The sequence below is a fragment of the Rhincodon typus genome, chromosome 19 (genome assembly GCF_021869965.1).
Source record: "Rhincodon typus isolate 14 chromosome 19, sRhiTyp1.1, whole genome shotgun sequence".
Lineage (NCBI taxonomy): Eukaryota > Metazoa > Chordata > Chondrichthyes > Orectolobiformes > Rhincodontidae > Rhincodon > Rhincodon typus.
The window spans coordinates 55,839,305-55,856,782 of NC_063350.1; the positions used below are offsets into that span (position 1 = coordinate 55,839,305).

General features: G+C 41.9%; 3 protein-coding genes across 3 annotated transcripts in view; all 3 read left to right on the top strand.

Annotated features, from left to right (window-relative positions):
- Positions 1-3,712, top strand: part of pigt (phosphatidylinositol glycan anchor biosynthesis, class T) — a 40,832-nt gene extending 37,120 nt beyond the window's left edge. The window contains exons 12-13 of the mRNA XM_048608491.1: positions 1,256-1,339; positions 2,027-3,712. Coding sequence (XP_048464448.1) covers positions 1,256-1,339; positions 2,027-2,276 — 334 coding nt within the window. The 3' untranslated portion in view covers positions 2,277-3,712. The remainder of the gene's footprint in view (positions 1-1,255; positions 1,340-2,026) is intronic.
- Positions 1-17,478, top strand: part of prelid3b (PRELI domain containing 3) — a 180,795-nt gene that overhangs the window by 92,709 nt on the left and 70,608 nt on the right. The window lies entirely within an intron of this gene.
- The window catches only part of LOC125485525 (protein spire homolog 1-like), a 58,634-nt gene continuing 53,475 nt past the window's right edge, over positions 12,320-17,478 (top strand). The window contains exon 1 of the mRNA XM_048608637.1: positions 12,320-12,583. Within this exon, the coding sequence (XP_048464594.1) occupies positions 12,322-12,583 (262 nt within the window). The 5' untranslated portion in view covers positions 12,320-12,321. The remainder of the gene's footprint in view (positions 12,584-17,478) is intronic.

The following is a 17,478-nucleotide window of genomic DNA, read 5'->3' on the forward strand; positions in this document are numbered from 1 at the left end:
AATTAGAAAGCACAAGCCTTCTAATTAAGATATATGTATATAAGCGAGAGAGAGAGACAGAGACAGAGCAATGTAGACATGTTCAGAAGCTAATTGCAAAATCTCAAATTTAAAATTTGCAAAGATATTTACCAGCCTGAATGTGTGTTTTTCTGCAAGTGCTGGTCACTGTCTTTGATACTGCCAGAATCCAGAAGGCATCAGTGAGTCAAAACCCGCCTTTTTTTTAATGTTCTCTCATACAGTTTTGGTAAAGCCAGCATTTGTTGTTCATCCCTAGTTGCCCTTGCAACGATGGTAGTGAGCCACATCCTTGAACTACTGCAGCTCATTGGGTGTACATACAGGCTCTATTAGCAAGAGAGTTTGGGATATTGATGCAATGACTTTCAAAGAAAGGAGATGCAGTTACCAGTTGGTGTGGTATATGACTTGCAGTTGATGGTTCACATAAGTCTGCTGCCTTTGTCCTTCTACATGTTAGAGGTCCTAGGTCGGAACAGCCTTGTTTCAGTCATCCCTTCCAGTTCTGCTAAGCTTCAGGCTTTCCCTTCACCTCCTTCTGTGTGTTTCCAATCTTTAGAATTCCTACCACATTATTTCTAAACCCCAGGAACACCTGCTCAATACTGCCAAAGCACAGAATTGCCTGCAGTTGAGTCGAGTCTGATGGATTCCTTCCAGGGCTGCCAAATAAAAAGAATCAATATCCACCAGTTTTAGGAATGACAGAAATCCATGTGGACTAAAAGACATTTTTTTTCTCTGAATTATACAGTTTTGTCCCTTATTCTCTAATCCGGAATCAGAATTAATTCTCGAGTATCCTGCAATAAAAATGTCATTTCACTTATTCAGTCACTGAGTAAGGCCCTTGATAATATGTGATCCAGTTGTTATACAGCAGTGTGTCCTCCAACTAGCAAGGTACATGTGCTCTCCTTGAGGAATGATTAGCAGTTTCATGTCTAGCTTCTGTTTGTTGTATTCTATGTGTTGCACAGTGTTACAGATAAAAATGTTAAAAAGAAAGACAACTGAGCATTCTGTCTCGTTGTCCTGAGCTAGAGGCTGAAATTTGCAACTGATTTATTCATTTTTAACTGTAATGGTATAAATGCAGATAAAATTACTTAGTATGGAATACTTGAACAGTAATTTTAAAGGGGCATGTCAGGGTAGCAGTTAAATAAGACACTGCAGACTGTCAGTGCTGTGTTTGGCTTTTTCCTTATTGGCTTCTTTTTCTTTGTAGCTCCTCTGTGCTGAGTGCTATGGTGCCGAGCAGAATAAATGTGGAAATGAACACCACTAAGGTCACACCTCTTCTCACCAGGCTGTAAGTATAAGGGATTCAAATTATTTTATGATCCTTGTGTTTGCTTTTCTCCAGTTTTCAACTGAGATCTTGTGAGATATGTGGGGCTTTTTCTAAAAAAAAATTCAAAGCACGGTTGAGTGTTGGAAAAAAAATAACACATTGCTGTGAGCCCTGGTGGAGGGGGGATGTTTGTTGTGGGTGTTTGATGAGTTTGACGAGTTTGACAGCATGTCACAGAGCTGATTAGCCTTTAATAGAAACACTCCTGACTGTGACCATGAAGCTATCGTCAGTGATAGTAAAAACCCATCTGTTTCACTAGGTCCTTACTCAATCTGGCCTACATGTGATTCCAGATCTACAGCGATGTGGTTAACTCTTAGCTGCCCTTTGAAAATGGCCAAATAAACCATTCAAGTCAAGGGGAATTTGGGATGGACAGTGAGAGCTGGCCTTGCTGGTGACACACTGGCTTTGTTCCTTATTTCCTTTTAAAGATAGTTTTTCATTTATAGTAACAAACAACATCTGGAGTGAGAAGACTTACTGTCAGATTTCCTTCGTTTCTACAATTGTCCAGAATTTGTTGATACTTCTACATAAATATAAAAGCAACTCTGGAAATAATGTAGAGCATCATTTGTAGACTATTAGTTTTGGAAGAACCATTTCTTATCATCTGTGAAATGTCTGTTTTTGTTTCAGGTTTCCATCTGTCGATGCCTCAGTTTACTTTGTCAGGCTGTACACTGAGGCCTTGCTGGTGAATTTGCCCACACCTGATTTCAGCATGCCCTACAATGTCATCTGCCTCACCTGCACTGTGGTGGCAGTTGGTTATGGCTCCTTCTACAATCTCCTCACAAGGACCTTCCAGATCGTGGAACCCAGTGGTGGGGTAGCAAAGAAGATTGCTAACGTGATTCGCAGATTGCGTGGAGTCCCACCCATCTGAAATTGTTGTGTTTACTGAGACGGGGACTGGAGAAACCCACGACCAAACTAGTGTCTGCTCCTGAGCTGGTTGAACTGTCTTTTAATGGTGGTTTTTTACTGGTCTTTTAAGTTTGGATGAATTAGGAGCTGATGATCCTCTCCAGCCCGATTTGATGTTGCCTGAACTTGCGGACTGGGATCTGGAAATCTTTGACATGCTGTGCAACCTACTGTATAAAACAGGTCGGCCTGTTTGTTATAAAGTGTAGGCGAAGCCTGTTGAAGATTAGTAGTATGTGGGTGAAGGACAGAATTACCTTTTTGTCTGGTGACAGGGAAAGCAAAAGCCACTGCACAGTGGTAAGCTGGGATGTGTGGTGTACTTGTATTGCTGGGAGTGACATTAATCTGGTGTTATGTTAAAAGGCTTAAACCTCTTGTATGTACCAACCATCTTAACTCCATTCATTCGTTTTAAGAGTCAGATTTGCAAATGAATGTCACTGGTGTGTGATAAATCTTGACCCGTCACTTCCTGCACAACCTTGTCCCCCTGCTGCTAGCCCGGCTGTTTTGTCCTATTGGCCTGCATCTGATTTGAATTAATGACTGGGCATCCTGATAGCAAACACCTCCACAGAGCCGTTTGGTCAGTCACACTGTAACAGAGGGCTCTGGCCTCTTGATCTCACTACTGTGAGCTTGCAACAGGCATTCGTCTTAAAGCAACAGTTGCCTTTGGTGAGTCCTTTTTAAAAAATGACTATGACAACGACAAAATTTTTAAGATTGGATTGAATTCTTTTACCAACACCAAACTCCTGAAAAGGTTAACCAGCTTAAATTTCCCATTTGATGAGTAGCATATCTAAAGCTCCATTTCACTGTCCAATCTCCATCTGGAGCATGGCTCCCATTCCAGTCTATAACCCTGACTTTCACCTCTGAACTACACCAACTTCAGTACTGAGACCACAGCTTCTTTTCACCTTCAATTCCCAATCCTTATCCTTTCTGATCACTTCTTGCATCTTGTGATGGACTCCAGATTTCATTTCAAATCTTCATTTCTCTGGCTTTATATAACTGTCTCCATGCCCAGCAACAAGCTCCTGGTGAGGAGCTTATTCTCCAGGTCCAATCTCTTGTTCCAAGGAATTCAATCTCCGTTTTTCTAATCTCAGGCTCCTATTTTCAAACTACAATGATGTAAGTTCTGGAGTGATGTGAAATTTTATCTTTAAAATAGTGGTTGTTGAGATCTGACATGTATTACAGTTCTGCAGGAAAGGTTATAATCTCTCATTGAAGGTACTGTAATTTCTATCATTAAGTATCTTTTGTTCTATGGTGAGCAACTGGATTTGAGATGAATGTCATCAACAGGCACACGTGTATCCCTAAAATCTCTCCATTATGATGAGTTAATGCATAAATAAAATTTGTCTGCCCACATCCTGTTCATGCTCCTGTTTCTGTTTATATCTGAGAGTTGCTTTTATTAAGGCCATCAAGTTTGATGGCTACCACTATCATTAGTAAACTGCCTGTGAAAATTATTGCGCGATACGCAGATTGAGAGGAGCCAAATGGATAATTATAGTCCTTTGGGATTATGAGTTCAAAGTGATTCATTTCCTAAATGAGCATCAATTGTTATGAAAACCTAAGCAAAATGTCAGGATTGATTTCTTCTAAAAGTGTAATACGGTTCAGAAAGATGGTCCTTCCAGGAATACAATATACAACAGCAGCAGCTTACATTTATGTAGGTCGTTAAAGTAAGAAATTCATCACAGAATGTATGGCTAGAAAGAGCAGCAGGGTTTGCAAACTGTGGTCGATGGGTAATAGGTTTAAATAAGAATTTTTACTGTACCTGTCAAACAAAATAAGCACTAAAAATACTGTGTTGGGTGCTTTCCTTGTCTCTGAAACCCAGAATCAACATTTTAAACATGAACAGGAAAATTGTGGACATTTATAAACTGCACATCTTATGCTCAGCCGTCTACTTAGCACAGATCATTAAACTCAATGGCAAAGTCCTTAAGGACAATGTTTTCCTTATGAAGTATTTCACTCCCTTCCTTAGAGGATAGCCTTGTTGAACAGTGCATAACCAACTCAAATTCCAAGTGGTCCTCTTCAAAAACATTACACATCTACAGAATCTTTGTTGCATCTATGGCATCCAGGCCATGTTAAGTGCAAGTAACAGAAATGGCTGCAATAATTGTAAATTTGCTTGTTCTCAGCTTTGGGGTCTAGCCTTCAGCATTCCCAAGAGTTCTTTTAATATGATTTAAAAGCTGGTTCAGTTTCCCCAGAAGTTCTGGTTTTTAATCGCTGTTGCTGTTTTCTCTCAATCTGTGTCAGAAACTACAAACTTTGCCCACGGAGACTTGATGTGCCAATGGCTTGCTTCTGTGCCTTGCACTTTGCTGACAATATTTTTTGCCTCTGACGATGATAGGGGTGTTAGTCCAAAAGGATTGTGGTATTGGGCATTGAATTTTAATCTGCACCACTGCCACTGTTAGCATCTTAATGTATCTGCCATCTCTGATAGTATGTGGTATAGGATAAGGGGTGTTTAAGATAGTTTGCTGCAAACCTTTATTTGTGTATTTTGTGTCCAGGGTCTGTTTATCATTGGCAGAAGGTAGACCATTGAACAGCCTTTACAGAAGAAGCACTTTTCATAGTTAACTAGCTGGTACAACTGGTGTTGCTAGTCAGGAGTAATTACTAAGACTCTCGGGAGCTGTATAGAATAAATCTGTTCTCTACAATTACCTGTAGAGGCCTTGAGCATTTCCACCCAAAAACTGAGAGATCATCAGAATGAGTGGAGCTCAGTGTAGCACAGAAAATAAAAATCAAGTGGAGAATGTGGGCATGAGCTAATAATAACTCCTTCAGCACCTTAGATAACATCTCCACCCCAAAATTTACCCCATTGTTAACTATTATACAATCATGTATATAAATGGTTTAACATTCACCAATACCCCATCTCCCCCAAGTGTCTGAATTCACAAATGCAGATGGTTTTACAGTTTTCCCAAACTAGTCTTTCTTCAGGCTCAGGACAATGTTAGGTTTTCCAATTGAGGTTATTCACTATAATTTTGATCCATGGATCATTTCTCCCTGGAAGGATCATTTATCCCTTGAGTGCCCTTTGCAGAGGATGTTGTTCCTTTAGATCTTGTCAATGGTCCATCAATCAATTATCCTGAAAAACTGTCACAGAATACTTTTCCTGTTAACTCGGTAGTTGTCTGACAACATCGCCGGGAGGTCATTTAATCTTCTGGATGTCCATCATTGAACAACCTATTCTGTTGCCCTCTTGAAGTAGAGTTGGACTTTTTGTCTGAGGATCTACCTGGGAGATCTCCTGGTTTCTGCTTCCAGCCCAATTTAAATAGCTTTCTCCAAAGTTAAATCTTCTTTGGACTACAGGAATCTGACAAAGTTTTGTCTAAAATAAAATCCAGCAACAATTCTGTCTGTAATGAGTTCTGATTTTCGAGGCTTCATATTCACAGTTTCCCACTATTGAATGCATCATGTATTAACTTACTTAGCTTCAGTGTTTAATTTTGAGGTAGTGCCTCCAAGATACGCAGCCTTGTGTGATCTGTATTGTTTGTATCTGAACTCAAATCTCGGAGGAAGTATTATCTCTCTTTCCATTCATTCTCAAAGCTCTTAATTGTTAATGTTGTAAAACCATTTTAAACCTGTAGCATTTCAATACTGCTTATAATCTATTGTTCTTTAAGCTTATATTCTTGCATTCAAGAATTCTGTTTTTAACTAATACACCTGTATAGTTTGCTAGAGTCTGTATGGTGTTTTCTTTGTGGCAAGTCTTTTCTACACTGTATTGCTCTAATACTGTGTTACATTCTTCAATAAAGCTTTAAATTCTATGAACTAGCTCTTTGTAGTAACTTACCGTTTCCAGTCTTTTAAAGGGTGTTGCTTTGCAATAGTCTGTATCTGTACTATTTACTGGGTTTTCCTGCTATTTTAATGATCAAAATGTTGTCATTTCCCCCCCGCAACCCTCGAGTTGTTCAGGTGGACTTTTTCCACTTCCTGGGCAAAATGAATGTTTCCTGACTTTCAACACCGTTTCTTCTGTATACATTTTAAATAAAGTTCTGTCCTTTAAGGACGGTATCTGCTTCTTGTTGCATTGCAATTTGTGGGACTGTGCTGTACATTTGGCTGCCACATTCCCTATATTTCAACAGTGACTTCACTTTAGTCGTATTTTACTGGTTGTGAAACACTTTGGGATGTCCTGAAATAATAAAAGGCACCATATAAATACATGCCCTGCCTTTTTCTTTCCTCTTTCATTGTGGGAGAAAAATCTGACTGTGTGCCGTTAGGTTTGTTGAAAATTTGATAAGCAAGAGCTATCAAGATAGGTGGGAATGTGGAGCAATTACATCCTTTAATGTCCAATACTGCTTGCTTACTGCCAACCCTAATAATCAATTCGCCCAGTCCACTGTCTCTGGGCTTCATCTCCACTTATCCACTTACCACTCCCTTCCCAAAATCCATCATCAGTCTACATACCTTCTTGCTGGTATCAGTTCTGAAGAAAGGTTCCTGGACTTGAAATATCTATTCTGTTTTCTTTCTGAGAGGTACCATAAGACTGCTGATTTACTCAAGCAATTTCTCTTTGTGTTTATTCTAAAAATAGGTTTTGCCAAAACTATGCAAGACGCTAGTCAGATTGCAGCTGGAATACTGTGAACGGTATTGAATCCCTTTACTAAAGAAAGGTAGGCTAGCATTGGGGGCAGTCCAGAGGTTATTGCTGAGCAGGTGCTGCGTGATAGCATTGATGATGACACTTTCCATCACTTTACAAATGATCAAGAGGAGACTATGGCAGTAATTGGCTGGGTTGGATTTGTCCTGCATTTTGTGTACAGGACATATCTGGGCAATTTTCCAAATTATTGGGTAGATGCAAGTGTGTAACTACTGACAGAGCTTGGCTAGGGGATCAGCAAGTTCTGGAGTGTAAGTGTTCAGTCCTATTGCTGGAATGTTGTCAAGGCCTGTAGCTTTTGCAATATCCAATGCCTCCATCCATTTCTGGACATCACATGGAGTGAATCAAATTGGCTGAAGGCTGGCACCTGATGCTGGAGACTACTGAAGGACGCCAAGATGGAACATCCACTCGGCACTTCTGGCTGAAAATTGGTATGAATGCTTTAGTCTTATCTTTTGCACTGATGTTTTGGGCTCTTCTGTCATAGAGGATGGGGATAGTTGTGGAGCAACCTGCTCCATGTGAGTTGTTTAATTGTCTACTACCATTCACAAATGGATGTGGCAGGTCTACAGAACTTGGAGCTGATCCTAAGTGGGATTTCTTAGCTCTGTCTGTCACTTGCTGCTTATGCTGTTTGCCACATAGTGAAGCCTGTTTGGTAGCTTCACTAGGTTGATGTCTCATTTGTAGATATGCCTTGTGCCGCTCCTGGCATGCTCTCCTACACTCTCCATTGAACCAGGGTTGATCCCCTGGCTTGATGGTAATGGTTGAGTGGGGGATATGCCAGGCCATGAGGTTACAGATTGTGTGGGAGTACAATTCTGCTGTTGTTGATGGCCCACAACGTCTCGTGGATGCTTAGCCTTGCATTGCTAGATCTATTTGAAGTCTGTCCCATTTAGCACGTTGATAGTGCCACACAACATGATGGAGGGTATTCTCTGTGAGGGCAGGACTTTGTCTCCACAAGGACTGTGTGATGGTCACTCTTACCAATACTGTCATGGACCGATGCATCTGTAGCCGGCAGATTGGTAAGGATGAGGTCAAGTATGTTTTTCCCTCTTGTTGGTTCCCTCATCACCTGCCACAGACCTAGTCTAGCAGCTATGTCCTTTAGGATCTGGAGTCAATGCTGAGAACTCTCAGGGCAACTCCCTCCCAACCATATAGCACAGTGTCTCCACCTGTGCTAGGTCTGTCCTGCCAGTGGGACAGGACATATCCAGGGATGGTGAGGGTGGTATCTGGGACATTGTCTGCAAGGCATGATTCTGTGAGTACCGCTACGTCAGGCTGTTGCTTGACTACTCCGTGACACAGCTCTCCCAATTTTGGCACCAGCTGCCAGAATTGGCGGTGCTGCTACTTTGCAGCACCAGGGACCTGGCTTCAATTCCAGTCTCAGGTGATAGTCTGTGTGGATTTTGCATGTTTTACTTGTATTTGTGTGGGTTTCTGCTGGGTGCTCTCGGTTCCATCCATAGTCCAAAGATGTGCAGTTTAGATGGATTGGCTGGTCTAAATTTCCCTGTAGTGTCCATGGATGTGCAGATTAGGTGGTAAATATGGGGTTACAGGCATTGGGTGGTATTCTCCCTGGAGGGTCAGTGCAGCCTCGATGGGCCAAATGGCATTTATCTACACTGTTGGGATTCTATGATTTTATGTTAGTAAGGAGGGTCAATAGGGCTGTCATTTCTGGCGCCTGTGTCGATACCAGATGATCAGCCTGGTTTTGTTTCTTTGTTGAGACTTTGTAGCGATTGATTCAACTGAGTGGCTTGCTAGGCTATTTCAGAGGGCAGTTGAGAATCAAACACATTGCTGTAGGTCTGGAGTCACACGTAGGCCAGGCCAGGTAAGGATGGCAGGTTTCCTTTCTTAAAGGACATTAGTGAATCAGATGGGTTTTTCCCTGAGCAATGGTTACATGGTCATCAGTAGATGGGACAGACCCAGCAGAGGTGGCAGCACCGTGGTATAAAGTCAGCTGGGAGTTGCCCTGGGAGCCCTCAACATTGATTCTGGACCCCACGAACTCTCATGGGCAAGGAAACCTCCTTCTGATCACTATGTACCATCCTCCCTTGGCCAATGATCAGCACTCCATGTTGAACAACACTTGGAGGGAACACTGAGGATGGCAAGAGCACAAAATGTACTCTGGGTGGGGCATTTCAATGTTCACCACCACTAGCAACTCGATGGCAGCACTACTGATTGAGCCGGTTGGGTCCTAAAGGACATGGCTTCTAAACTGGGTCTGTGGGTGGTGATGAGGGAACCAACAAGAGGGAAAAAACATACTTGACCTCACTCTCACCAGATGCATCTGTGCCTGACAGTATCAGTAAGAGTGACCACCGCACAGTCCTTGTGGAGACAAAGTCCTATCTTCACATTGAGAATAACTTCCATTGTGTTGTGTGGCACTATCAGTACTAAATGGGACAGAGTTTGAATGAATCTAGCAACTCAGGACTGGGTATCCATGAGGCGCTGTGGGCCATCAACAGCAGCAGATTGTACTCTAGCACAATCTGTGACCTCATGGCCCAGTATATCCCACCCTCACCCATTACCATCAAACCAGGCAATCATCCCTGGTTCAATGAAGCGTGCAGGAGGACATGCCAGGAGCAGCACCAGGTATACCTGAAGATGAGGCATCAACGTGGTGAAACTACCAAGCAGGACTACTTGTGTGCCAAGCAGCAAGTGATAGACAGAGCTAAGCAATTCCATAACAAACAGATCAGTTCTGCAGTCCTGCCACATCTAGTCATGAATGGTGGTGGACAGTTAAACAACTCACTGGAGGAGGCGGATCCACAAATACCCCCATCCTCAATGATGGGGAATCCCAACACATCAGTGCAAAAGATAAAGCTGAAGCATTCGCAGCAATCTTAAGGCAGAAGTGCCGAGTGGGTGATCCATCTCGACCTCCTCCGGTGGTCCCCAGCATCACAGATACCAGTCTTCAGCTACTTCAGTTCACTCCACATGATGTCAATTAATGAATGGCACTGGATATTGCTAATGTTATGGGCCCTGACAATATTCCGGCGATAGTACTGAAGACTTGTGCTCCAGAATGTGCTGCTCTCCTAGCCTGGTTCTTTCGGTGTTGTAACTGATACAACAATAATGTGGAACATTGCCCAGGTATGTTCTGTACACAAAAAGCAGCACAAATCCAACCCAGCTAATTTACTGCCCCATCAGTCTACTCTTGATCATCAGGAAAGTGATAGAAGGTGTCATCAACAGTGCTATCAAAAAGCAGTATGTTTTTCATTTGTAATGGGATGTGGGTATCACTAGGTGGGGCAGCATTTATTGCCTATCCCTCATTGTAGAGGCGGCAGTGGGCCTGAACACAAATGGAAACCAGCCCAGGATGATGGACTTCCTTCCCTAAAGGACTTTAGCGAAGTAAATTGATTTTTATAACAGCAATTACATAGTCCTCCAGAGTTTAGCTTTTACTTACAGACTTTTGTTTTATTGAATTCAAATCTCACCATCTTCCATTGTGGGATTCAAACCCATGTCTCCAGAACATTAGCCTGGCATTTGGGAATTACTGGGCCAATGACGTTCCCCCTCCACCATGGCCTCCCCTTGCAAAGGAATAACCTATTCACAAATGAAAAAGCCACTGGCACAAGGTAGATGATACATTAGCTAGTAAGACTGAAATCAATGATGCATGAAGGAAAACATCACTGTGACATTACCTGGCCAATTTGCTCATATGATGTTGTGATTGTTCCTGTACTGATCTGACAGCACAGACATGGGCATGTTCACCTCTGAGTGCACACACCCACAAACACGAACATGACTAACATGGCATTGTAACGTTGTCACCTCCCACAATTGCTTTTAAACATGATTCTTTCATGGGTTGAGAAGGTGATGGAGAGGTGCCTCCTTAAACTGCTGCAGTCCTTGTGTGTCCACATACACATGCTCTCTCTCCCTCTCTCTTGTTAGGGAGGGTAACCCAGGTAGTTCTCATCTGAAACAGGGCCCTTTTGCTGTAAAGTTTGATAGGTAAAAGACTAGGCAGAATCAATTTAAATAGTTTGCAACTTACTTCCTGAACTCACTCTGATAATTAGCACAAAACGGAATAGGGTTTGGTAGAAATTTTAGAACATCTCCAGCACACTGCCCAGCAAATCATTGCAAACATTTCTTTATGGGTGAATTCTTGAAGTAGGTGTAAGATTTAGTGATCGGTTTCATTCTATTTAAAGGGTGAAGGCTTTTAAGTTGGGTGGCACAGTGGCTCAGTGGTTAGCACTGCTGCCTCACCACTCCAGTGACCCAGGTTTGATTCCATCCTTGGGAATGCCTGTGTGGAGTTTGCACATTATAAGACATAGGAGCAGAAATTAGGCCATTCGGCCCATCGAGTCTGCTCCGCAAACATTCTCCCCGTGTCTGCATGGGTTTCGTCCAGGTGCTCTGATTTCCTCCCACAGTCCAAAGATGTGCAGATTGGCCATGCTAAATTGCCCGTAGAGTTCAGGTATGTGTGGTCTATGTGAATTAGCCATGGGAAATGTAGGATAACAGGGAGGGATGCTCTTTGGAGGGTAGTATGGATTCAATGCACCAATGGCCAGTTTCCACACTGTAGGGATTCTATGAAATCAGCCTGTGTCTGGTGTATTATGATTCACTTCTGTGACAAATTGTATTTGAACCCAGAGGTAAGAGCACCCGATCTAATGCAGCCTATTAAGGCATTCCTGGAGAGTAGGTAGGAGTGGAACCTGAGTCTTCTCACTTAGAGGTTGGGATGCTGCCTCTGTGCCACAAAACATGCTGTAAAATTGCTTTTTCACTAAATTGAACAGCAACAGCCTCCAATCTCTAATTACATCTAACAGTGTGTCGGTAGGGCCCTCTTGTGGTGCAGTGGCATGTCCCTACCCCTGGGCTGGGAGGCTCAGTTCAAGCCCCATCTGTTCCAGAGGTGTGTAATAACATTTTTGATGATTGATTAAAAATATAGATTAAATAAAATACTGTGTGGGTTTGGCTGATATAATTTCACCCAGCCTCTCCTTCTCAGGGTTTGTTTGGATTTAACAGGTCTTTAAGATGCTAACCAGCTGCTTATTAATCTGCTCGTTGTTTAAAACTCTGCACAGCTGAGTCCTGTTGTTTCTCTATAAAAGACTGTGAGGGAAGGGCTAGCCTTATTTGGAAGGGTCCCTTCATGTTTCTGATTACAATGGCAGGATTAGCTCCCGCACAGCTGTCCTTGCACGAAGTGCTGGTTGTGCATGGTCAGCCTGTGAGTGAGGAGCAGGCGTGGGCCCTGTGTTACCAGGGCTGTCGAGCTCTACAGCAGGAGCAGCAGAGCCTGGCCAAAAACTGGAGTAACTGGTTGATGAACTGGAAACAGCCTCACTTTAGAAAAGTGAATGACTTGACCCTGTGTGAAGATGGGACTGTTGTGTGTGTCTCAACCAGTAATGGTAATTTGGGTGGGGTTTTGGGAGAAGTAAAATTACCCCATCTCGTCAGTAGATGGCTTGGAGCCTGGTGGACCTTTCTTGTAGCTTTTTAAGTTGTTTTTGGAAAGCCAACAGAACGGAGTGTCTAACCTACTGTCTATAGTCCTTGTGATGAAACACATTTTGTTCCTCCTTGGATTGGGGGCTGGGGTGTGGTCTTGTTAGGCCAGTGTCTGTTCCCCAACCTAGTTGCCATTGCAAGGGTGGTACTAACTCACCACCTTGAGTTGTGTTGTAAATGTGGTGGCAGTGTTGCACGGTTCTGTTGGGAGGGTCTTCCAGGATTTCCTTCCGCTGATGAAGGATCTGTGTGTAACTAAGTGTGGGCTCAATGGGCCAAAAGGCCTGCTTCCACACGATAGGGATTCTGTGTTTCAGCCATTTCCTATCATGATTTTAAACTACTGAATTTGGATTCTGAGGAAGTAGACTCCTTTATCCTGGCTGGTTAGGAGTTTTCCCTGTCTAGGTGAGTGGTGTCCCACTGCTATGCTTTAAGAAATCTTTCAGACTTTAACCAGGACCTCATTTGCACTTGATAATCTAGTTTCTGTAAGCTTTAACAGCATGTTGTAAACTATATTCCCTCTTTTTGTGGCAAAATCCCTGGAGAGAGGGGCCTGAGAGCTCATGTAACCATACCATTTAGAATGTCATCTGAATCTTCCTCCATAGATTTTATTCGATTTAGTGCCTTTCCATAGGCTTGCTGTTCTTATTAAAGTGTAGTGCTCAGGAGAGGAATCCAATACTCCAACTGAGATTCAATCACTTTTTCTGTCCCTATCAATAAAGCCAAGAATGATTTATCAATGGCCCTCTCAACCTATTCTATCCACGTGTGTGCATATACTCTTGTCACTGTACCTGACACTTTCAAAATTGCACTTGAGTGAATAGACAATGTATAAAAATACATCACTTTACACCGCCTAAATCTCACTGTCTGTATCTGCCTAGTCTGCATGACCCAATTTCAAGTTTTGTCACCTGTCCGTATGAAATAATATTGTACAAGCCCATGATGTGACTGTATAGCAAGGAACAGAATTCTGAATGTTGACTGCTGAGGAATACCTGTATAGTTCTGCTGTCTGCAGAAGGATTCGTCACCATTACATCTTGTTTTGTCATTTTGCTGGATTTTGTACACATACTTTCACTAACTTTTAATTGCCATTTTGCTAGCAAGTCTTTTTTGTGGTACTTTGTTAAATACCACATCCCTCATCAATGCAAACCTCCCCTCTCTCTTGTTCTGGACTGTTTCCCTTTACCTACCCTATCAAATTCTTGAATCGTCTCATTCTTTGATTCAATTTCAGCCTAATCTTTTATGTTTGGAGACTAATCGTTGGTACTTAATTCCAATCTGAGGAAGAGCCATCTAGACTTGAAATGTTGGCTTGTTCTCTCTATGGATGCTGTCTGACTTGCTGTGAGCTCCATTTTTTTTTTATTTCCAATAATTTAAATACTTGCCTCTATCCTTGCCCCGCATCCTGCTACCCTGCTCTTGTTTCAAGTTTCTTGCTGTTTGGAGAATACATGATCTATTTTTCTTGGAGTCAAGTTAGACATCTTCCCACTTCCTGGCAGTCAGCACACATTGGCCAATGTTTTGTCTAATCCATCGATCAATGTCCTTTCCTGTTGTCATTTGTTTGATTAACTCGGACACCTCACTAAGGTTTATCAACATCCTTAAATCTAGAGTTTTGTGTCCCTTTAGCCGAGTAATTGATAAATCTGTGATAAGTTGTGGAGTCCATACAGACCCTTGAAGGGCTGTACAGGAATTAGGGATGTGACTGTATATCTATTTTGATGCCCGAAAGTTTCATTAAAACAATCAAGGTGTCTGAATGTAACGTGTTTGACAGAAAGGTGGAGATTTACCAATGACAGAGATTTAAAAAATGAGTGCAATAGATTTTATGTAACGCTCAATGGAGGCCATTTGATCTTCAGAAGGTGGTTTCAATTTTCATCTATCTGAGTCCTGATTGCAGAATGGCCAATTAATGTAACAATCAGCTGATCAAATTTGTTTTTTTTTTCTATCCTTGAGGAAGATAACTTTTGTCTAACTCTCAATTTTGATTGGTTTAGCTTTGGATTTGTAACTTCCAAGTAACATAATTACATCCTGCAGGAACAATCCATCAATATTTCCTTGTAATCTAGGGTGTCTCGGAGATTAAAAATGCTAGGCTTGCAATCCTTCTTCACAATTATCTCTTCAGTATAATATTCTAGTGAAGTCACACTTCTTCACTTCAACTGACCTATATCTTTCCGATAACTGGTGACCCAAAGCTGCATAGAATATGAACTCTTTGCTCTCCATGTTTTTTAAGAGGATTCTGTTAGTATAATGAGTTTGCTTACTGGTCAAATTTAGCTATTCCCAAATGGTTCAACCACTCGAGCTTCAATACTGTCCTCATTTCTATTTTGAATTTACCTTCAGTTGGCTATTATATCTCCTGTACTCAGCTGCATTAAGTATCTGCTGACGTTATTCAGTCTAGCTCCATACATTGAAAACACGTGTGCTGTGCATTACTGAACCACCTATTAGTTGCATCTCGCCTGGCCCTGGATGGGGGCCTTAACATAGTGACAACTGGTGTGCGGAGTGTATGTGGTATACTGGCCTAGCCAAGGAAGAAAAGAAGCATTGATGGATGTGAATGGGTGTGATACCCCATCATTAACAAGATGATTGCTTGTGGGATTTTCAGGCTGTCATTGTAATTGCTGTTCCATGGATTCTACTGGAACTTGATAGTTCTCGGTCAAACGATCTGATCAATTGGAGATCAGACTTATACTTGTGTGTCCCATATCTATCCAAAACTTGTGCCTGTGGACACTTGGTGAAAGCGTTTGAGAAGAGGCTGGATAGGCCGAGACTTCTTTTCCTCCTGGATCATAGATTGAGGGGTGACCTTCTGGAAGTTTATAGAATCAAGACAGGCATAGATAAGGTGAAGAGCCCAGGTCTTTTTCCTAAGGTAGGGGAGTCCAAAACTAGAGGGTATAGGTTTAAGGTGAGGGGGGGAACAATATAAAAGGGACCTGAGGAGTAACCTTTTCACACAGAGGGTGGTGTATGTATGGAATGAGCTACTAGCATAAGTGATGGAGGCTGGTACAGTTACAACATCTAAAGACATTTGGACAGATACATGAATAGGAAATGTTTAGAGGGATATGGGCCAAACGCAGTCAAATTGAACTAGTTCACTTTGGGAAAACTGGTTGACATGGACAAGTTGGACCAAAGGGTCTGTTTGTGTTGTATGACTATAAGAATTATGGAAAACAAAGTGGCAAGTGAGCTGATAACCATATGTTCTATTAGTTACCAGTATCTTGTCCAGTCTTGTTGAAATATTTATTCAGACCCTGATATGTTTATTCCAGATGTGCCACACTTTATCTTCAACACAGCCCAAGTTCTTGCTTGTGTCTAATCCGAATTACGGTTGTTGTTCTCTCCAATTGTTCTTTCACATCTTAATGGATTTAGTTTAAAAATGGATGCTGGTTTTTGGGGTGTTTTAGATGAGATTAAAATGGTACAAGCATGAAGGAATTTCTGTCAAGAGCCAGACAGGGAGAAGGAAATATGGATTTGTACTCTCTCACTTCAGTGTTTTATTGAATAAAATGTATTAGCACTGCAAAGTCATTACATTGACTATTATGAGTCACCTACTTGTCTAGTTATTATAAACAGAGATTGGGAACATGACTAAGCTATTTGACTCTGTGAGCTTGCTTTGACGCATGATAAGGTTATATCTGATCTAATCTCAACACCACCAATTTCCTCCTCATTTCTCATGTCCTTAGATCTGATAAAGGAACCATTCTGCATCTGTCTTAAATAGTCTCACGTCAGTCTCTGGGGAAGGAAACTCTATAGATTCATGACTCAAGTGAAAATATTTTTTCCTTGCATCCCAAAGGCAGGGAAATCTGAGCTGTTTTGTTCTGTCTGCTCTCTTTTTATATTTGTATTGTTATTAAATATTATTCCTTCTGTTTTCTTCCTTTCAATCCTTTGGGTAGCTGTTTTTTAAGTTGGGTTTGTTCGATGTTATTGGTTGATCACGTGCACAAAGTTTGAGCAAATAAGGTAAATATTTAAGGGCATGATCAATTCTGTAACTGTAGACCACTTTGATTTCCTCATTTTCTCAATTGGATTTGAAGCTGTTTGGTTAAGTAAAAGTTGCTGCATAAGTTGCACATGGAAGTGTAGTTTTTATCCTGAATGACTGTGTTTAATGTTGAAAAGCCAAGGTGATAACTGGCTCAGAGACAGCACTTTGGGTTGATGAAGCTATTGTTAAATAAGGGCTAATGAAATTCTAGCCTTTATCATGGCAAAGTTTTAAAAATCAAGAGTTAGTGATTAGAATAATAGAATCCTTACAGTGTGGAAGCAGGCCATTCAGCCCATAGTCTACATTGACCCTCTGAAGTGCATCCCACCCAACCCCAGTCCGTTCCATCTCCCTGCATTTCCATGGCTAACCCATCTAACGTCTGCATCCCTGAACACTGGGCAATTTCACCTGGCCAATCCACCTAGCCTGCACATCTTTGGGAGGAAACCCTTGCAGACACAGGGAGAATGTGCAAACTCTGCACACGCCAGAGGGTGGAATTGAACCCGGGTCCCTGGCACTGTGAAACAGCAGTGCTAACCCATGATGAGTATATATAAAATCTTAAGACCACAGCTAAAGTATGTACAGTATTACACTGCACTTTATGGAAGGATATTGAGGCTACAGTGACAGGATACAACACAGAAAGCTAGATAGGCCAGGCCTGTA